Here is a 23,962-nt window from a genome sequence, read left to right as displayed (position 1 = left end):
GTTCGACATTTTAATAGTAAACCATAAAATATATATATATATATATATATATATATATATATATATATATATATATATGGGTCTGCTTTCAAATCTTATATTACAATCAAGTAAAATGGCACAAGATTGAGATCATAAGGTCGAAAGCTATACTTCCTGAAAGTTTATAAGCTCGAGTGTCAGAATATTGAACAACACGGAAAGAACGTTACATTCCTGCCCTCCAGCAATTTAAAACACCCAAAAAACTGTACACTATTACATTTCAAACCACCACTTCTTCAGTTTTCTAATTTATGCCACATTTCAAGAAACAAATCAACTTATCGAATGAATGTACTATATGTATTATACATAAAAAAAAATTTCAATGCCACATTTCAAGAAACAAATCAACTTATCGAATGAATGTACTATATGTATTATACATAAAAAAAAAATTTCATTGCAATACTATACAGCTTTAAAACTCAACGATTCCTCACAGTAAGAAGTTTTTTAAGTATGCAACAGCTGCTCGAGACAGTCACAGCTTTCTCTTTACACTTCCCTGTATGTCTTACAACACATTTTTTCAGTTGTATGGCATGTTGCAGATAATAAATGTACCCTTCAATAATCAACATTTATTTTGTTTTTTGACAAGTTGCAATATTATATACTTCTGCATAGATTCAGCAACTTGGAATGTAATGTCCACAATGTTTTTTTTTTTTTTTTTTTTGCTGCTAACAACAAATCCTTAAGGTGATAGCTCACTATTAAAACATTTGCCGATTCTGTACTGCATGAACTACAGATATTCTGACAGTCAAGCTTGTAAACTTTCAAGAAGTACAGTTTTTGATGTTATGGTCTCGATCTTGTGTCATTTGATTAATTTCATTAATGGTAATGTGGTATTTGAAATCAGACTGATGTATATATATATATATATATATATATATATATATATATATATATATATGTGTGCGTGTGTGTGTATAAAACTGACTACGTTCTCCTGAGGCCACCTTACCTAACCACCAGGTCTCTATTTCACTCATACAGAGATATACTGTAATCCCTCAGGGTTCCTATGCACCTGTGCTCGGCCTCTTTTGACACCACTGCAGCCTACAGCTTAAAAGACAGCCACCATATATAAATGTCTTACAGTTCACAGGTTGCCACTTGCACTGGGACCCACCAAGACTTACAAACCATCAAACATGCTCCACATGTGATCATTGTATCACAGGTCACCAAAAAAAAAAGCCACAAAGCACTACCTGTTCCCCTAACGTAATATGGTTTCAATACCTGTAATTACAACTGCTGGCCTTCAACCCTCCTTAACCTATGGCTTTGTTCCTATCTCCCTAAGCCATGCTCCTCGAATCCCCAGAATTGCAGCATGCTTAGTTTTTGTGTGTGTGCGCGTGCGCGTGTGTGTGTGTGTGTGTGTGTGTGTGTGTGTGTGTGTGTGTGTGTGTGTGTGTGTGTGTGTGTGTGTGTGTGCACTCTATATTGGTATATACTTCAGTCCATTGTTCTTTAAGGCAGCTCGTATGACTCAAAGCCTAACAATGAGAGCTAGTTGGATCACCTAGTACCATTCAGAGAATTGTGATAATGCTTCCTGTCATTCTATTAACTTTAAATTCACAAAGAAAACTTTTTCATACCTCTCAACTGTCCAGATTCATACAGAATGTCCAGTTTTCCTCTCCATACCTAATGGTTGAGAAGCATGAGTGGAAGCAGCCAATGTGGGTATACCTCCAACAGTGATTAGCCGCTATGTGGTTGCATGGCTTCATGTTTGTTCAGGGCTTTCCATGCAGCCTCAATAGTCCAGATTAAGTTCTTTACTCCTGAGCTGTCTGCTTCTTATACTACATATAGTTGCATAATCCTGCTAAATTTCTCCCTGCCGCAGACTCTTAGCAAGCCAACTGCTTTGCCACATTCAGTGTAGGCAGAAGGAAGTCTGCACCACATATATGCCGACCTTCTGTAGCCTGCCTCAGTGAGAGTTCCAGCTTGAGCTCATAACGACCTGTTGCCAATATGGCCTGACCAATGTAGTGCACCACAGAAGACTGACTCATGCAAACTATCACTGAAGAGTGCCACTACTACAGGAAAGTTAGGGTCTCCCAGCTTACTAGACTATTAGGCAGGCTAAGCATCCCCCACACAACTACATACGCAATGACAGAAGGACTCATCCTGGCTCACCTAGCCGCTTCCTCCCCCAACACAGATCAGCAGATGTCCTTGTGTACCCCAGCAGCATTTGGGAAGGATGGAGAGTGTACCTGGACTGCGAAGGGGAAACTAAACAGCAGGTAAGCCTTGAACTCACCCCCAACATCACTAACAGTTTCCTATCCAGTGGAAACACTTAAAAAAGCATTCTTCCCAACTTCACCACCTGAAATACCCCAGCTGCCTACCAGCACACACTTTTGATAGAAGGGAACCTTCCTACTGCAAACCTGCCCCCCCCCCCACAACAGAACTTAACTCACCTGCCATTTAAGCCGTTCAGTACAAGCATGTTGATTGCTTGAGCATGAACCATGAAGAAATCTTCACAAATTCCCATGACAAGAAACCAGAAGTAGCAAATCCTCTCCCTTAAATATTCCCTTCCTCTTCCTTCCCCCTCACTTACTTCATATATTAACACTAGACAAAACCAAGACCAAAGCACTAAAGGTGGAGGAGTGTCCATATTCACCAAGGATATTCACACCCTCAGGCTAGTTGCCCAACACAATGCATCTGAAATTCTCCAGGTGCAACTAACACTAGGTAAGACTGCAATCCAAATTGTATCTTGCTACAGTTCCCCCACCATGCCCCAAGATTCTCACTACACCTTTCTAAACATACTGGAAAATATTAAGATACAACCAAACACCCTAATACGGGTGATTTCAACTACCCTGCCATTAACTGGGAAAACTACTCGGGTACCAACACCTTTTCCCAACGGCAATGCCCTGGATCAACTAATCCATTGTCCCACCAGGGGCACCAATATCCTAGACCTAGTCATTACCAACATGGGAGATAGATGCTCCACACCAGTGGTCACTCCCTCATTGGTCAGGTCTGACCATAAGCAAATCACCCTTGACATCCACATCCCACCCCCACCTCCCAGTAGGGAAACCTACATAAAAAACTTCTCCAAAGCCAACTTCACGCTACTGAAGTCAGAAGTGACAAACTTCTTGACACCCATGCAGACAGTATCTGAAAGTTCGACTGCTGAATCCTACACTAAGGCACTGTACAAGCACATTCACTCGTGCATGAATCATGCTATCCCAAATAGAACCAAGATGCTCTCCTCCAAAAAAAAATCATGCCAATCTGGTGGTCTCCTGCTATAAACAAACTATACAACAGAAGGAAGAAACTGTTGCAGAAAAGAGGAAAATCCCAGGATGCAAAAAACTCCCTCACCAGCCTCAGTAAGAAGCTGAGATCCCTCATAAAATCCTCAAAAGCTAGTTACGAAAATAAAATTGCCAAAGATTCCAAAGGCAACCACAAGGCATTCTATAGTTACGTCAAAAATCTAAATGGCAATGCTCAGATCTGCTCTGAGCTACAACAGAATGGCATTAAATATACTGATCCCAAGGATATTGCCAATATCTTGGCAGATCGATTTAGTGCCAACTTCACCCCCTTTCATCCCCTAAAGGGCCCATCTCAATACCAAAAGATTGCCAAATTCTGGTAATCACGGCCACACAGGTAGAAACCGCACTCTCCAAAGCTAAGAATACAGCATCCATGGGACCAGATGACATCCCGGGCTGTGTACTACATGAACAACAAAATGAACTGGCACCTCACCTAAGTGTCATGTTTAATCATAGCCTCACCTCAGGCTTCATGCCCACTGAGTGGCGCACAACTACAGTTATCCCACTCCACAAGGGGGGATCCACCTTGGATCCCAGGAACTACTGTCCCATCAGTCTGACGAGCCTGATCTGCAAGGGCATGGAACGCATTATCATGGAACTTATAAACAAAGACATTGGCAACCTTCAAACACTAGACCCCGCCCAGTTTGGGTTCGTAAAGGGACAATCTTGTCTCCTGAACCTGACTGACTTCTTCAAATCAGTCTCCAGAGCTGTGGACAAGGGTAAGGCAGTCCACACAGCCTATCTGGACCTTGCCAAGGCCTTCAACACCATCTCCCACTCTGAAATCATAGATAAACTTACTAAGCTGGGCATAAATCCCTATGTCACGCGATGGGTTACCAACTGGCTTACTGACAGAACCCAGACTGTGAAAGTAGCCGACTCCAAATCCAGCACCAGACAAGTGACAAGTGGAGTACATCAGGGTTCAGTCCTGGGACCACTCTTGTTTGGCATCTACTTCTCTGAAGTACAGACCAACACTAAGGGACTCTGGCTAACAAAGTTCGCAGATGATTGCAAACTAGGAGTCATTACTGAATCCCCAAATGATGTGGATATTCTACAAAAGGGCCTTACAGAAACAGATGCCTGGTGCCAAAGCCATGTGCTTAAGCTTAATGCCAAAAAATGTATAGTTATCCTCTTTGGAAAAAAACATGTACCCATGAATTACCACATAGGTGGCAGTACACTAAACATCAAAAGTGTGATGAGAGACTTAGGGACACAGGTGGACATTGATCTCACCTTCGATAACCATATCTCCACAACAGTCAGGAAATCCTTCTATGTGGCACACCGCATCACTAAGGGCTTTTCATCCAGAAATAAGGAAGTCATTGTCCCACTGTACTCATCCCTAATTAGACCCATTATAGAGTATAACGCCCCATTTGGTACGTACCTCAGAAGACATCTGCAACAGCTGGAAAGGCCGCAGAAATACCTCACTAAAAGAAACACAGGCCTAAAGCAGATGCCATATGCTGATTGTCTAAAGAAACTCCAGCTATACTCTGTGGCATATCGTCTACTCAGCTTAACATACAAGGCCATGTCAAACCCTGAGCTGTTGAACATGCTCCACTTAAAGAAATTCCAATCCCTCAGAGCCACATGCTCCAGGAATCTAAACCTTGTCATCACAATGAACAAAACATGCTGGAGGGATGGATTCCTGACCCAGAGACTCCCCATACTCTAGAATAGACTGCCCATACATGTCAAGCAGAGCACCTCCTTGGCCCTCTTCAAAAGGAACCTTGATGATTGGATGGGAGATAGGAAATTCACCCTGGGGATCATGTCAGTCGCCCTAACAGACAGGGGTCCAGGGAAGTAAATAATGTGGGAAGAAATATCCAGGGAATTGTTATGGCTAGGCTTGTATAGGCCCTAGGGCCGATAGCCTAGTACCATCCTATGAACCTATGGGTAGTGATTGCCTGCCACATACTCTTACACTTAAACTTACTGACAAAGCTCTTACTCACCTAGAAATTTTAATTTCCTTAAACCTAATAGTTCACCCCTCCCCCCTTTACAAGCAAGCAGGCTTGGGTGAAAAAAGTCTGCCCAAAGGGGAAAACTGACTTTAAGAACATGATTCCTTTCTTTATATTACTGTTGTGTAATCAGAAACATCATTGTCTTATTTCAGTTTGCTTAAATTATAAATAATTAGTAAACTTGTCTGTAAAAAAATATATAATACCTTAACTTGGTTACTTGTCTTTTTTTATTGCTCAGTTTGGAACACAACAAATGATCTCTTTCAAGGCCGCAAGCCAGGGGCTGTGTTAGTTTTAAAATCTGTGACTTATGATTTGGAAAAATGCTGTTGTATCTTGATTTTCTTCATTTCCTTGGAAGACAAATCATCTTGGAGCCCTGTTTCTTGTTGCTTCAATTAGTAGGGACTGATTTTTTTTTAAGAATAGCACTTATCTGCATCCTGTTGTCTTATATTCCAATATTTATGTATTTATTTACTTATTTATTTATTTTACATTTGTTAACCGGGTTAGTCTGGCTGAGCTTTTGGCTCATTTTCGGCAGAGACCCGGGGAGAAAAGCTCCTCAGGACTAGAAAACAATTTATTAAATTTTAGTAACATAGTAGTAACAGTCAGCTATAGGATCTTACAAGTAGAGACCTGGGGTGAAAAAAGCTCCTCAGGCAATTCAGTTATACAGAGTAATTAACAACTGGCAGACAAGTATGTGAGTTGTTAAAAACAAGGTTTTAAACAATTAGCAGAATAAAATGTGTCTAGTTGCAATATTATTTAAGCTGCTTAGAGCAAGATGAGTTAATAGTTAGGCAGATGCTTATTTAAAGTGGGTAGGATCTAGTTGTATAGGAGTTTGGAAACAGGAAAGGAAAGTAAGAATGGCCAGTAGGAGATGTAGGGGAGGTAGAGTATAGGAGACAGACTAGACAGGTAGGTTGTTTTGAGACTGTAAGAATTAAGAGTGGTTACAGATAGAGGAAGGGAAGAGGTAGAAGAGGCAGGGGAATAGTGTTAGAGATACATTAAGAGTGAAGTGGTTAAATAGGTGAAAGGATGGTGGTTTCAGGGGTTGGATTTAGTGGCAAGACCTCTTTGTTTTTAGGTATTTCCGTGTGGCTAATTTGAAACTTTTGCTATGCTGGAGAGATTTTATGTCCAAGGAGAGTTGGTTCCAGGATGTAGTTGGGTTATACTTATAGAGAAGGCAGCCTATTTTGGTTTTGGGTTTGTAGATGTCTAATAATTCTTGATTTGAGCTGTGTAGAGTCCTAGCAGGGGAATATTTGGATATGATAGTGGAGAGGCTGGGGCAGAAGGAGGGTAGATAGAGGACAGAGTGGATGATTTGTAGTTGGTATAGTTGGAGCAGCTGAGGGAATTCTAGCCAGTCTAATTGCTGTAGTGCTAAGCAGTGGTGTGACTTGTAGGTGTGGTTAGCTGCAAATCTGGTGATCTTATTATAGGTAGTTTCAAGCTTGGAAATAAGTGTAGAATTTAGGTTTGTGAATATGTGGCAGCTGTACAGGAGTGTTGGGAGTAATAAAGTCTGGGAGAGAGTTATTCGGACAGTGTTAGTTAAGTATTTCTTGGTACGGAAAAAGTATCTAAGTTTGTGATGAGTTCTTTTTATCGAGTTAGTAAAATGGAGATCAAACTTAAGCTGATAATCTATTGTAACACGTAGCAATTTAGTACTAGATTCAGCTGAGATGATAGTGTTGTTGCATGATAAGATGGTAAATGTACTTTAGAGTGTGGTGATGTTTTAGGGAGGAAGTATGGACCCTTGGCGGACTCCCATTTTTACAGTGAGTATCATCTTCATTTAGGATTAAAATCTCATTCAAACCATTCTGACATGGTGGGGCTAAATATTTCCATTCCTTATACTATATTGTGGTTGTTAGTAGAAGCAACAGAGTTATCATAAAGAAATGTTTATAGCATTCATCATTTGATTGCTTTGTGCTTTCTCAAACCACATATGGTTTGAAGTAAAACATTTATTCTCAAGTTTTCCTGAGGTAATGGGTCTTATTGCTCCAGATTATCTTTTTTTCCTACTTCAAATATGAATAAAAGATATATTATTACTTTAATTTTTATATATCCATATTTAGTTTGCTTTATATATATTGTTACTTCTGATGTTAACAGACTGGATTTAACCAGAGGTTACAGAGCAGTCTATTGCCAGTTGCATATATGTAACTAGTAACTGGCCACTGTCTTGGAATTCCCCAAGTCTGTTAAATTCTTTTGGTAGCAGAACTGATACACAAAAGTAAGGTTGTGGTCTGTTATAAATGCTACAGATTGCTGCAGAGAATTATACGAATATGTGGTTAGTAAACTGTTGCACTGTAACATTTTAAACAGTGAGTCGGATGACTTCACTGTAAAAATTTAAGATACAGGTGCAGATATAAAAACATATTTTAACTTGTACTATGTTAACTTTTCCTAGTTACTTCATTACTTAAGGAAAGTGCGATTTCAAAATACAGGTGGAGAGGAAATATATTTTGATGAAAATGGTGATCCGCGATCATTGTATGATATCCTGAACTGGCAGATGTTTCCTGACGGCAGAAGCCAATCTGTCCAGGTTGGCAGTTTTGATTACAGTGCTTCAGAAGGTCAGCAGATCAAAATGAATGAAAGTTCAATCATCTGGACTGCAGCATTCACAAAGGTAATGAATATGCATCCATGTTGTAAAACTAGTCTATAAAATGTGGTGCACATAGCAACAATAAGATGATAACATTTTTAGAAACTTCTTATATAGGTAGAAAAAAAACTATGACAAGTTAATTTTGTTTGTTTAACTTTAAGTGAAAACTAAATATGCCAGAGCTATAACAATGGAGTACGATATCCACTTCAGCTCCCATTATTCATTACCCAGTGGTTGCCCCTTCTCTGAATCAAACTGACTCTGAGGTTTAAAAAGAGTTATAATTCTGCATCTTTCTAGGTTATCATTGACGACCATAGTGGTGCTCGCAAGATCATTCTCATTGTGAATTATGCTATCCTCCTAGAAAAAGGGGATATATTCTGAGGGCATCATTTTAGTGGGGCACACATGGCCTTCAGACTTAACATGGTTTGCAGCTCCTATGACCCTATGATCTTATGATCCTCTAATCCCTGGTACCATCCCAGCCCAAACCACACGAGTGGAAATGCACTGTAAGGCATGACCTGCATTGGAGGAAATTATATTCAGCTTTTGAGTGTCATAATAAATAATTAACACATTTTTCAAATAAATGCATTTATTTCTAGACTCTCATAGTATAAACCTGTTTATAAATATATATACATATATATATATATACATATATATATATATATATATATATATATATATATATATATATATATATATATATGGGTCTACCTTAACCCACCAAAATTACGTTACTCCAAAACGTAATTTCGCGACCCAATTTTTCCGGGAGTACATTTATCCAAAAATGCACTTTTGCCAAAACCGGAGTCATTGAAAAGCAACCAAGGTTGTTGTTGTAGAACACAGCACAGTGGGGATAAGGGAATATTCACAAATATTGGCTATATGAGGTGTTTCTTTAGTTAAGTACCATCAGCTGCATATAACTTTTTGACTCTGTCATTGTATAGTGATTTAGCATTTCTCCGGGCTGTTCTGAATACATGAGGTACCCCAAATGCCTTCCTAAGCACTAAGGCACCATGCATAAGTTAGTATTTTTTTTTATTCTACTAAGGCAGAGTAATTTGGAGTAAACAGTCCATCATATATGTAATATGGTCAGAGCATTCTTCTTCATACACAGCAAACTATATTCTACATATCTTTATACTTCTTTACATTCACAATATATTTACGTTCATGACACTTTACTTACCCAGTTGCCGAGCAGAATACTATATACCAAAAGAAAGCACTTGGCAGAGGTGATTGAGCTACTGGGTGTCGTCTGCTGCAAGATGGAGGTTAGGGGGCTACATGTCTACACACAATGGACACTAGAAGGCTTTACCTTTTCACAGAGACAATGGTAGTGACAATAGGTGATGGAAAGGGATGGAAATGGTGACTCAGATGTGAGAAAGAATAATGAATGTAATGGGACTAACACAGCAGGATATGAAGCAAGAAATATTTTACACACTCATAATGGTTTCAATGTTTACAACTATACAGATTATGAAATTGGCTATGAATTTTTCACATTGTTCAGTAAAGGGACGAAGTATATACCCACTTATTCCTTCAATTTGGTTGATACTATTAAGGAAATAAAATTATATTGTAGAAGGTTAAACCTGGCACTACAATTTGGACAAACAGATGAAATGGTTGAACATGGGACACAAAATAATTTAAAAAGAAAAATTTCATATATCCCAGTCTCTAACATACAAGTAGCCAATTTTGAAAAAATGGCATGCAAAGAGATATATTGGTTATACAAGAATATTAATGGATGTGATGGTGATAAGAATATAATGAATGACAATCTTACAAAAAATGAACGGAAATGTTTAGCTTCACTTATTAGCAACAAAGATATTAGAATTATGAAGCCAGACAAAGGTGGAGGTATAGTTATATACAATAGTTTTGATTATAATGTTCAGACATTCAATATATTACATACATCAGGCAACTATGAAGCTATTTCTTTAAATCAAGTGAATATAGGTTACAAAAGAATAGATTTAGTTATTGAAGAATATCTGATAGATAATAGAATCATGAAAGAGATTTATGAATTTATTAAAGTAGAATTTCCCACTGTGGCTAATATTATAGGTATACCTAAAGTTCACAAGAGTTCAGACCCATTATATCTGGATCTAGGTCCAAGACATACAATATAGGTGTGACAATTGATAGATGGACTAAACATGTATATGACAATATTCCACACCTTATAAAGGACTCTTGGAATTTTTTAAGCAAATTAACATGTGATATTTGGAAAGAAGGGTTGTTTTTTTTGACAGTTGATGTTATTGATTTATTCTCATGTATACCTAAAGATATAGGTTTAGAATATTTTTGTAACAGCTTGAGAAAAGTTTCAAAATTAACTTGGGAAAAGATCAATTTAATTACGGACATGATGAGTTTAGTTATAGAACACAATTATATTCAATTCCAAGGTGAATTCTTTAGACAGAATAGAGGTGTTGCCATGGGGGCCTCTTGTGCCCCAATTTTTGCAAATTTGGTTATGTTAGAGTGGGACTCCAAATATGTTTACCAAAGTGAATTTAACCAATATATAGCACTTTATGTCAGATATTTAGATGATTTATTTATTTTATGGAATGACACACATGAACAAATCAAATTGTTTATTAAATATATCAATGGGACAACTGAATTCTTGAAATTCACTCATAACATCAATTATGAAGGTATTGAATACCTGGACACATTTATAAGTCATACTAGAAATGGGTTTGCATCAAAAATGTACAGGAAAACTACTTTCTCTAATGACTACATAGAGTTCAGTAGTTGCCATCCCCCTCATATTTTTAAGAATGTTGTTAAAGGACAATGCATTCGGGCATTTCTTTTTCATTTCGGGTATGTCTTCTAGTAAAGAATCTATGGAAGAAGAAATAGATTTAATATTCAACATGTTTAAAAGTAGAGGATATCCCATACCAATGTTAAGAGATGTCACAGGTTATGTGAGATAACAATGGGGGAACAAATACTTACCACTGTTGGGTATGTCAAAGGAAAGAGATATAGACATGGGAAGAAACGAAACTATATCAGGACCATTCAAAAGAGTGTGTGTTATTATGTACACACCATACGCCAACCAAGTGGAAAAGATATTGAATAGACATTGGGATTTGATTACCATAATAGATAGCATGGGTATCATATTAGGCAAACATCCCATTTGTGTATACAAAACAGCTCCAAATATTAAGAAGTTACTTGAGAAGACAATACATACAGTAAAATACAAGTCAGTTACAAAGGGAACTTCAAGATGTGGCTCTTGTAACCAATGTAAATATATAAATGAAGAGGTGCGATTTAAGTTGGATAACATCAATAAGACATATATAAAAAGTAAAGCAGGGAAATGCAATACTAGACAAGTGGTATACCTTGCCAAATGTGTCGAATGCCCAGCATTTTACATAGGTAAGACTGAGCGGAATTTTAAAACAAGAATATATGAACATTATTACAAAATTCAGATTAAAGATACAAAGAATGCCTTGTCCAAGCATATTATTAGCAAAGGGAACCAACATTATTTTAAATTCACTATTTTAGAACATGTTGAAAGCAGTGTTTGTGGGGGTAATTGGAAAGTACATTTAGCCATGATGGAAAGCAAGTGGCAGATATTTACAGATGCAACCAGTCTTCCAGGCATAAACGAAAGTATTAGTATCAAACCTTTCCTCATACTTGATTAATCAAGTTGGGGTATTAACATACAGTACAGTTGGGTGTATATATATTATATAATATATATTTCATCATTTGTCACCTAGGCATTCCATTCTAGATGATTATAGAAGTGTATATTTGTAGTATTTATATACTCCAGTTAATAATAACATTAATTATTTTAGGAAATGTTTTTATGTATTATTGAATGTGGATTTTTTAGAGCATAGTAAGTCAATATGTGCATACATCAGACATAATTTTCAACATTTTTAACATATTTTTAACATATTCTATATATTACAAAATATCTTTATTACATAAATATTATATACAGCATAAGATCAATCAATGCCTAACTAATGTATTACAGGTTTTTATAAATCTAATGTATAAGACTAATAGTTAATATATAAGTTATGTATTAGTTTATGTAAGTGAGGTATCGATGAATGTCTCTTTAAGGCAGTAATGGAATCTTTTTGAATTTTGGTGCCAAATTGTCTTTATAATGAAAGCTGGTGATCAAATATTTTGGTTCTGAGGAAGTCTGTATATAAAACAGATGAAAGCGCTAAACATGTAGAAGCACCTTTGTGGATTTGTGGATTTGTGTCATTAAACGTGTTTTTGTACTGTTCGAGCTGCACCGTTTTTGTTTATACTGCACAAGGAATTGGATTTTATTATATAGTGATTTAGCATTTCTCCGGGCTGTTCTGAATACATGAGGTACCCCAAATGCCTTCCTAAGCACTAAGGCACCATGCATAAGTTAGTATTTTTTTTATTCTACTAAGGCAGAGTAATTTGGAGTAAACAGTCCATCGTATATGTAATATGTTCAGAGCATTCTTCTTCATACACAGCAAACTATATTCTACATATCTTTATACTTCTTTACATTCACAATATATTTACGTTCATGACACTTTACTTACCCAGTTGCCGAGCAGAATACTATATACCAAAAGAAAGCACTTGGCAGAGGTGATTGAGCTACAGGGTGTCATCTGCTGCAAGATGGAGGTTAGGGGGCTACATATCTACACACAATGGACACTAGAAGGCTTTACCTTTTCACAGAGACAATGCTAGTGACAATAGGTGATGGAAAGGGATGGAAATGGTGACTCAGATGTGAGAAAAAATAATGAATAGTTACTGAAATAAATGAGAAAATCTATAGGGAAGAAGAAGAAATATAGAAAGGTGAGAAAACCTGAGTGATTCCAAAAGAAAGTCAGGAAACCATATTTAAGCTACCCAATCATCAAAATACCACTAGGGAGGCTTATGGAGAAGGTAAGGCATATTAGGTAATGATAAAAAATTATTACAAGTGCAGAAACCTGGATGGTACATAGCATTGTTAAAAGCACCCAAAATTAAGATGGAAGGTGTTGAATTATTTGGTGCAAAGGCTACCCCCTGTTAATCGTAGTTTTGAAAAGATGAAAGAAAAGGGGTTTCAGACAGGGTAGAATTGCTTGCTGATTGCACTAGACCTGGATCATTGGTTAGCAAAGAAACAATTAGTCTCAAACATGACCTGATGAGGTTAAAAGACAGGTAGACATAAGGCATCTGAAGATTAGTGGATAGCAAGCGGAAATTCATGCACTTTTGAGGGGGACATGTGAATGGTAAGTACAAGTGAATGAGTACTTAAGTGATTAAGACATAATTGAATGATCTAGGTGTGGTTGTCACATTCACCTTTGACCTTACAAGGAAGTATATGTATGTGTCAGTTACATCAGGAAAAAGACTGTTTGCTGAGAGAAATGGACTTCTGGGTCAATGAAGACATTCCCAAGGTAACTGTTTCAGATGTCGGGACCTGATTTTGTGAATCTCATAATGCTGAGACTGAATAGTCATCACAAGATAAAAAACATTTTCAAACTCATGACAGTTCCGGAAGCAACAATGTCATCTTCAAAAAAATTGAGTCAAGCTGGTAGATCAGGCTGATGCACATCACTACCCTGGTCTAAACTCAAGCACTTCTATCAAAAGTGTGCTTGCACTCAGGAAACTAAAGCATACGTCATACAGCTAAACACCTGTACTGTTTAACCCAGGATTTGGACATGGACTGTTAGTTAACTTTAATCTCTGCTGTTAATATGAAAAAGCCAATCAAGAGAATAGATCTACCTTGGTATGGATTGTTTGGTGAACCAGTACTACAGGAACAAGACATTCTGTTTTTTTTATCTCAAGATGTGTACAAATTTAAAAAGTAACTGGCATGAGTTTGAAAATGCTTTTTTTACCTTGTGATGTGTACAAACTTAAATAGCAACTTTCAGATATTTGAAAATGTTTTCTATTACTCATTTGGGACTTGGGTTTTCCTTTTGTTGTTAGGAGTGAGAAAAGGTGCTCAAACACTAGCCTATTATTTTGATTGACAACCTATAGCCATACTGATTGCATCAGCCTCTCATATCATCTAATCCCAGGGCCCCATGGCACCATCCCCTCCCTCAGAAGATTGATTAACTGCCCTTTCACTGACCCCTCCCAGTCTCCAGATCTTTATCTATCCAGGCATAGTGCTATGTACCCTCTTTTTGTACTGACGTCACCAACTGGAACCTGAAGAGAGGAAGAATCTGAACAGGAGAGACCTCACTAACTGCCATACCCAGGAAGAGGTTTAATAATGATGATTTGAAATACTTATTTTGCAGCTCACCCCTTGGTGGATGTTTATGCCATGGACACAAAAAGCCTGTAGAAAACATTCTGAGGTTTCAGACTATACTCACATTTCCTTATATCTGTGCACAGCCATGAGCTCTGTAAAAATGAGCACCAGGACCTGTTTCCACTATAAACTATTTCTCTGAATGAATATATTTTTCAAAAAAAATTGAGTCACTTAGTGTGGCTCTAAGTGATTACCTCCCTTAGATATAAAAATGTATTTCTTCATCAGGAAGAAGAGTGGGGACTGGTGACATTAATTATGTATATGAGCCACTTATAAGCAGGCAATGTAATCCTTTTTCCAAATAAGAGAAGATTGGTCTTTCATAATGTATTTCTGGAGATATGAGCCCTATAAAAGTGGGCACAGCCTCTCTTACTGCATGTGATACAAGCACTGATAAGGAAAAGTCAGACTGGAAAAGGTTCTGTAATAAAGATTTTATAATTTGCTTCAAGGAGTATGAGCACCACAAAGGCAGACACAGCAACTCACTTTACTTGTGATACAAAACAGGATAATAAACTCTTGTGCAAAAGCAGGCATTTTCAAAGATCAAATTGTAAGCCACTCTAGTAGATGGACCTGATGAAGCTCAGAAAAAGTGTTTTCTTGAACATAGTTGTACAGTGGTAGCTCACAGTGAATTGTCATTTTTGTTTGTTAAAAATAAACATAAATACCCTTTAACTAAAAATGAGGTTCCACAGGCCGCAGAGCTGCTAAACCCTCATGGGTCTTTCAAGAATATTCAAATAAGGGACTAACCTCTAAGGTTTGAGATTATCTCCTTACTTTTTCTTCACCTAAATTTTCCTCCAATCAGCTCCCCTGGACCCTCCCACCATTATCTGTAACTGCCTTTAAATAACTGACCTGTTGAATGTGAATGTGATGTATTAGAACAAGAACACTCATTCGTCTATCTGCTTAACTGAATAAACTATTAATAGATTCAACAAGGCATCTTTAGTTCTCTTATGTAGAGGGCATTAGAGAAACAGAGTCTCATAGATCTGCTAGCTAAAGTGATTTTATCTGGACTAATTTTTTGGACTCTCATTTCTTGTTACTGCTGTCACCATCTGGGTCACAGTGGAATACCAGACCTGACTCAAGCTTTCTGGATTACATGTGTTTACTCTTTACTATTTGGGAAAATATATGCTGAGGGGAAAATATTTTGTTCTATTAAGTTTTTAAGTGAATTACAGTAATATATAAGAACTCTGTGAGTATGTTAGGATCTGTGCAAAGTTCTTTTGCATAGAGGTCAAGAAGTATAGGCAGTATTTCATAGGTTGCTATATTTAAGTTTGTCATCTGTGGGTGACTTGCAGGTGGGGGCTGCATACCTTATTTTGTATTTCTGTTTATTGATTGTTTATGATTTTTTTTTTGGGGGGGGGGGGTAGTCTTATTTTTATGTTTTGTGGTTACTGTTTTTTTTTTTTGTTGTCCATTACTGGGTTTTTGCTTGTCTACATGGTGTTTTTTCAGGTTTAGGGGTATGTGTGTGTGTGTGTGTGTGTGTGTGTGTGTGTGTGTGTGTGTGTGTGTGTGTGTGTGTGTGTGTGTGTGTCTGTGTGTCTGTCTGTCTGTGTGTGCCTGCGTGTGTGTTTGTGTAAAGGCTACATAAAGGGATAGATTTAGTGTAATGAAGGTATAATGTTACATGTGAAGTGTGTGCATGTATGCGTGTGCGTGTGAATTTCTTGTTTAGTGGTATTGTTGGGAAATGTGTTTACATAAATTAACATTTAGGGATGTGGTTAGGGTCATAGGCAGCATTAGAGTTAAGTTTTGCACACTTGAGTAAGGTAGTACAGGGGGGGTCAGGTTATTTAAGCATCTGAAATCATGCTCCACCATGCATCTTATTTGTGCAGTTGCCTCTTTATAGTTTCCTTGTCCACTGAGTATGGGGCAGACAAAGTTTTATGGGTAGCAGTCATCACCTTTGTGGACAATAGGGTGAGTATGTTGGAGGGTCTGTCAGCTTTTATTGCCTGCTTGCTATCATAGTGTAACCTGCATACCTGTCAGTTATGTATCATGGCACTTTGTGCTGTGCAGTGAGATATCTGTATGGGAGTCTTTGATTGGTGATTGACTGGCTTGTTTGATTCAGGCAACAGATATCTGCATCATGTGCATTTTCAAGGGGCTGAGCACAGTTTAAGAGCAAACCATAAAGATGTATGACAATTGCTGGAAAAGAACCACTCTGGCTCCTGTTTAGCAGCCAGCTCACAAGACTAGCCCATCCCTTAATGGGTATGGTGCTGGAAGCCATGGTATTGAGTACTGTCAGGAGATTTGCAATAATACATATATGATATTTTAGCATTACACTGGCACATGGGTGTAGCAGATACATTCCTTAATGTGCTGTGCATGGTGTCTAGACAAAGGTGCAGCATACTATGTGTGGATCTAGGACAATCACAGTTTGTTCCTTAAGCTTCTCTAAAATGTGTCTGCAGGTGCTGTTTACTTGATTGTGACTTTCCTCATTTCGGAGACATAGCTACCTGAACTGGCTCCCTGAGCAGTACCCCAGAATGGTGTCCCCCTGAAACCTATGTCGATGGCATAAGGCTATTCCCAATTACAGAGCCAGAGAGCCACTTAAATACACTCATTTGCTAATTTAGATGGTTATTTTTTAAATAAATTAATGCTGGCGTTGCACTTCTGCCTGATCTGCATTTATAAACTGCACCTCCTAACAGCTCGCACCTGGTGCAATTGCCCCCTTTACTCTGTCCTAGCTATGGGTCTGCTTGGTTGCCAGAGTTATGCGCTATCTACTGATATCACACAGAGTCATGTATTCCTTGGTTAGTGTAGTCCTGTCAAGCCTGTTATAATCCAGATCTAGGAGCGCACCATAGGTGTAAAGTACAAAAATGCAGGAAATGTTATCAAAGAGCTGAAATAATATAGCTGAAGAAATCAAATTAAGTTTTGCCGTCTTTGTGGCATAGAACAATAAAACACTGGTTGTAATGGATAATGTTAAGGTATAATTAGCGGGACAGAGAAGATAGAGAGGCCAGCCACAGGAGCTACAAGTGGTTGACAGCTCACCCATTATTAGAAAATTATATCAGGTAATCATCTTATTAAGAGTGATTCTAGTTAGATTTTCTGGTCACTTTGGACCCAAAGTTAACAGGAAAGCAGTAAATACTCACTTAGTTTAAGCATATTTGACAAAGTGTTAGAATAATAACTTTTCTGCAGGCTGCTGACAAAAAATAGATTTTGAAAATTAAACATTATGTGCAGTCATATGCCTGTATTCAACATGATAAAAGCAGGCAATGACTAATAGAAACTGAAAAAAATGGATGCTAGAGTTTTGCATCATCTAGAGTTTTAATGAATTGTGTAGGAAAGCATTTCATATTCTAGATGTCTAAATAAATAAAGCCATATGTCATTTATGTTACCCTTGACAGATAACTATAACCATTGTAATTAGCCTGTGTTGATTGCAACATCACAAGATCCTGATTTACATTACTTAGTTACTGAATTTCATAGGTTCTTCATTAATGTAATGATATTTGTAGTTCACATTGTACAGTCCAAGCTGTTTCTTGAAATAAATACAGAATGTAGAACGTACCAGTTGCTGATGAGGCAGCACAATACCACAACCAAGATAGCATTCCATTTTTCTCTGTTTACATCTGAAGACAAATTTAATGTAAAAACAGTTTAGCCTGATTCTATAATTCTTAATATGGAAATAGTATCTACACATGTGCCTCATACAGGCTCCTCTCCAGACCGTGACCTTGAACTGATAAATAGGTGAATAGTGTATAGATGCCATCACATTGATGGATGCTGATGAGGTATACTTTTTTATTTTTTAAAGAGTTTTGTGCTAGGTCATTAAGGTGCATATATTGTTTTCTCAGCAATAGACAGAGAAACAGAAAGTGAATATTTAAAAAAAGCCTATTTGATAATGTATTGATATTGTATTGTGGTGAAACATTTTGGGCCAGTAATACAAACTTGAAGTCAACATTTACCAGTTTTTATATTTGTATTTTATTTACTTTTATAGGTTCATAGGTTCATAGGTTTATACTAGGCTATCTGCCCTAGGGCATTTATAAGCCTAGCCAGAGTGTGTTTGGCTTTCGCCACCCATTTTAAATTAATTTTGCTATGCCCTTTTTCAAGGTTAGTATACTGTGCCTCTGTCTAACAGTGACACAGAAGTGATACCCGGGGTAAACCTACGATCCCCCATCCACTCATCAAGATTCCTCTTGAAGAGAGTCAATGAGGGACTCTGCCTAACCTGGACTGGGATTTTATTCCAGAGTGAAGGGAGCCTCTGGGTTATGAATCTGTCCATCCAGCATGTCCTATTTATTTCATTGCTGAGGTTCAAGTCTCTCGAGTGCATAGCTCGATGGGATTTGGATTTCCTGAGGTGCAGCATGTCCATTAATTCCAGATTGGATATGGCTTTATACGTCAGGCACAGATCGCCTCTGAGCAGGTGGTATGCCACTGAGTAGAGCTGGAGTTTCTTTAACCGGGCAGCATATGGCATCTGTTTGAGCCCTTTGATCCTCTTGGTGAGGTACTTTTGGTGTCTTTCCAGTTGCTGCAGGTGTCTGGTAAGGTACATCCCAAAAGGGGCATTGTACTCAATTTTGAGCCTGATGAGGGATGAGTAAAGAGGCATGATGACCTCCCCTGATCTAGCTGTGAATCCCTTCATGATTAGGTGGGCTATATAAAATGTTTTTCTAACCACTTTGGCCACGTGGTTGTTAAATGAGAGATTGCTATCAACTTGGGTCCCCATGTCCCTAATTACTTCTTCTGTACTTAATGGATTACCACGTATGTGGTAATTTGTGGGCACTTTGTTTTTGCCAAAGGGGATGACTATACACTTTTTGGCGTTTAGCTTGACACCATGGCTCTGGCACCAGTTGTCTGTTTCTATGAGGCCCTTTTGGAGGATGCTTGTGTCAGCTGGAGAGTCGATTATAGCACCCAGTTTGCAGTCATCTGCGAACTTGGTCAGCTACAGTCCTTCCGTGTTGGCCTGTACCTCCGAGAAATATATACTGAACAAGAGAGGTCCCAGGACTGAGCCTTGTGGGATGCCACTTGTAACTGGTATGGGGTCAGACATGGCTCCAGCAATTCTAACCATGTGGGTTCTGTCCTTGAGCCAGTTTGCAACCCATCTAGTGACATAGGTGTTTATATTTAAGCTGGTGAGCTTAAATATAATGCCCAAGTGGGGTATTGTATTGAAGGCTTTTGCGAGGTCCAGGTAGGCTGTGTGGACCACCTTCCCCTTGTCAATGGCCTTGGTGACTGTTTCAAAAAAATCAACCAGGTTTAAGAGGCAGGATCTGCCCTTAACAAAGCCAAACTGGGTAGGATCCAGTGTCTGCAGGTCCCCAATATCTTTATTTATGAGGTCCATGATGATCCTTTCCATAGCTTTGCAGACCAAGCTAGTCAGGCTTATGGGGCGATAGTTTCCAGGATCCGTTGAGGCACCACCTTTGTGGAGAGGGACCACTGTTGCTGTACGCCAGTCTTTGGGTACATATCCTGTGGTAAGGCTGAGATTGAACAGTAGTTTTATGTTTGGGTTTAGCTCTTCTTGGAGTTCATGTAGGACACAGCCTGGGACACCGTCTGGTCCCATTGATGCTGTGTTTTTTGCTTTGGAGACGGTGGCTCTTACATGAGCATCTGAGATGTCAGGGGGGCAGCACTCTGCTGGGATAGATATTTGCCCTTTTGGTGGGAAGGTGGGGAGAAGTTTGCGCTGAACCTGTCAGCTAGGATGTTGGCAATGTCTGTGGGTTCGGTGCATTTTTTGTCATTTTGGACTAATTCTGAACATATCTGGGAATTCCCACCCAGGTTCCTAACATAACTAAAGAAAGACTTGTGATTATCCTTAGTGTCCTGTGCAATTTTTCTCTTGAAGATGGCCTTAGATGATTTTATGAGTGCCCATAGTTTTTTGCTAACACTGATCAGAGATGCCTTCCCTTTTTGGGATTTTGCTCTATCATGTAGTAGCTTCCTCCTTCTATTGTATAGTTTGTTTATGGCTGGGGTCCACCAGACAGGACGTCTGCCTTTGGAGGATTTGGTCTTGGTTTTATTTGGGATTGCATGATCCATGCATTCCTGAAGGTGTTCATAGAATGCGTTTATAAAGGATTCTGCGGTCTGGGCCGTATTTTCCACAAGCCCGGGGGCTTTGAAGGATTCCACCTCGGTTTTGAGGAGTGTGAAATTTGCTTTAGAGAAGTTTTTCACTGTGGTTTTCTGGGAAGGGGGTGGGTTCGGGGTGTGAATATCCAGTGAGATTAGTTTATGGTCTGATCTTACCACTGAGGGATACACTTCTGGTCTGGAGCATTGAGTCCCCATGTTGGTGATGATCAGTTCCAGTATGTTTTCCCCTCTTGTGGGAGTGGTAACAAGTTGTTCCATAGCATTTGAGTTTATAAATTCTAGGAACCTTTGAGCTAGGGTGTTGGAACTAGAGTAATGCTCCCAGTCTATGTTTGGGTAGTTGAAGTCGCCCAATATAATGGTGTTTGGAGAGACCTTCATATTTTCCAGTGTTCTCTGGAACGCCGAGTGGGGTTCCTGGGTTTGGGAGGGTGGTCTGTAGCAGGCTATAAACTGGAAGGCAGTTTTACCTACTGTTAGTTGCACATGGATAGTCTCTGATGCTTCGTGCTGTGCCACCAACCTAGAGGTGTGGGTATCTTTGACGAACATTGATACCCCCCTCCTTTTCTGGTTCGGTCCAAGTTTTGTATTATTTGTATTATTTGTATTTATTTATTATAGAGGTGAGGTGCAACCATTTTTCTCATTGAACTACAATAATTATTTTAATTCATAAAATAGCAGACTGCATGGGTGAAGTAGTCCATGTCACCTGTCATAGTATGCCTCAGAGAACATGCAAACATGATGGTTTTCTTATCGTACAATAAAAATTCTTCAGCCCTAACTTCGGCAAAATACTTAATTCAGAATATTTTTCTTTTCAGACTCCTGTGTCGGTTTGCAGTAACAGCTGCCTTCCTGGATTCTGGAAAGCTGCTAGGAGAGGACAGCCGATTTGCTGTTTTGATTGCTTGCCTTGTTCTAAGGGTGAATTTAGCAATGAAACTGGTGAGCATATTGTTTATTTATAATGCATTCAGCAAACTGGTAGGCTGACATCATAGACCGTTTCAGTGTTTACTTGAGCCAGTGGGCAATGTGTGTGTGTGTGTGTGTGTGTGTGTGTGTGTGTGTGTGTGTGTGTATATGTATCTATATATATATATATATATATATATATATATATATATATATATATATATATATATATATGGATCTAGGATGTTTGATTGAAAGATCAAATGTCCGAATCCATTAAGGGCGAGCATACTTACACAAAAGTGCTTTTCACTGAAGAAGCACTTTCATGTAAATATGCCTGTTGCCAAGGTCGTACTACGGTGCGGATAAGGGAGAATTCCCTTTTCCCCACTGTAGTGTGGTCTCAGAGGGAGAATATTAAAGTAGGGGGGTGCCTCACTGCAGAAACATAAGTGTAGTGTTTTTTTTTTTTTTTTTCGATGAAAGTGCTTTTGTTAAAGTGTGTTCGGTGATTATGGATTCGGACGTTTTATCTCGCGATCAAACGGCCTAAATCCATATATATATAGATATATATATATATATATATATATATACATATATATATATATATATATATATATATATATATATATATATATATATATATATATATATATATATATATATATATATATATACACACACACACACACACACACACACACACACACACATATATATATATATATATATATATATATATATATATATATATATATATATATATATACACACACACACCCACGCACACACTCAGATACACAGACAGACAGACATATGTGTGTGTGTATATATATATATATATATATATATATATAGAGAGAGAGAGAGAGAGAGAGGTAATTTAACTATAATTTGCATTAGAAGAGTAATAAATATCATGGTTCTTAGTACATTTGTCTGCACTGTTGAGCTAGCATTCTCTTTTACCATGAAGACAGTATTATAAAGGGTATAACATATTAAAATAATGCTATTTCAGTAGTACATTGGATAACAAAGTAGTTAAATGCAGCATGACTATGTAATGTCTGTATTATTGCACAGTTATGTCCAAATCACAGTGCAAAAAGGGGTTGTTTATTTAAATTGTTGTTCTGCAATACCAGAAATTATATCATTTGAGAAGAAGAAATATTTGTGTTTGTCATCTGAGAGCTACACAGCAGTGATTTTTAAAAGCTACTTGGTTTCTGTTTATAATGTAGTTTATTATCTGATTCCAAATGCCTGGGGTTACTGAGGAAAAAATCACTTTGACCAATTTTGAAGTCAATGCTTGTGGAGGGATTCAGAAAGAAATAGAGCACAGTTACATGAAACTGCATAATGAGTGGCATGATGCTGGTTGGGGCTGAGTCAGAGAGACACACATCGCCCATCTACACTACAAAGGAAATAGTATGGTTTGAAGAGTACAGAAATGGCTGCATAATAGTGTGCAATCAGTTTCATCATGCAAATGAAAACCACTGTTTATGCAAATGAGGGAATCAAAGAAGGAGCCATTCAGAAATGCCTAAAATTAGTGTGATGAGCTGCAGTGGTCACTGATTCGCAACATTGGGATTTTCTAATGTACACAAGCATAATTTGCATTATAATGCTGGAAGTAGGGTCAGTAAGAGGTCAGCAGTGTATGTTAATGGTTACTTTTGAAACCAGTGACCACAATATTGTACATCATCACCCACAACATTGCAGGTAATCAGTCCTTCAGTGGCTGATATAACATTACCTCTACAACTGGAACATTGTCAGCTGTGACCTTAAGAACAGAGGCACATTTTGGGAGTTTTATACATGTGAAGTTCACATGCATGGAAATAAAGACAATACATGGAGTGCCTGTCCCAGAGGACAGTAAGATAACATTAACATCCTTGCTATTGTGACATTCCCATGTCTGACAAGGGATACATTAGGAGTTTTGTAGGAATCAAGCTCATGAATATTACTTCAGTTCCTTGCTGTGATATTGCACTGTGTGGAGGAGCATATATGGTTTCTTCAGATGACAGTGGGGAAGAACAGCAGTATGTGGGTTTTCTGAGACATAGTCCATTTCCCTGAGTAGCTGGGGCAACTGACTGTCCCCATACTGCCTTCACTCCCCACCTGCTCCGCATGG

At 38.2% G+C, this 23,962-nt stretch overlaps 1 protein-coding gene across 1 annotated transcript in view; it reads left to right on the top strand.

The window, feature by feature from the left end:
* The window catches only part of LOC122791524 (extracellular calcium-sensing receptor-like), a 209,689-nt gene that overhangs the window by 117,346 nt on the left and 68,381 nt on the right, over positions 1–23,962 (top strand). The window contains exons 4-5 of the mRNA XM_044059266.1: positions 7,926–8,153; positions 21,693–21,816. Coding sequence (XP_043915201.1) covers positions 7,926–8,153; positions 21,693–21,816 — 352 coding nt within the window. The remainder of the gene's footprint in view (positions 1–7,925; positions 8,154–21,692; positions 21,817–23,962) is intronic.

This window comes from Protopterus annectens, chromosome 17.part0 (genome assembly GCF_019279795.1).
Source record: "Protopterus annectens isolate FY-2018-M chromosome 17.part0, PAN1.0, whole genome shotgun sequence".
Taxonomy (NCBI): domain Eukaryota; kingdom Metazoa; phylum Chordata; order Ceratodontiformes; family Protopteridae; genus Protopterus; species Protopterus annectens.
This window is presented reverse-complemented; position numbering and strand designations above follow the sequence as displayed.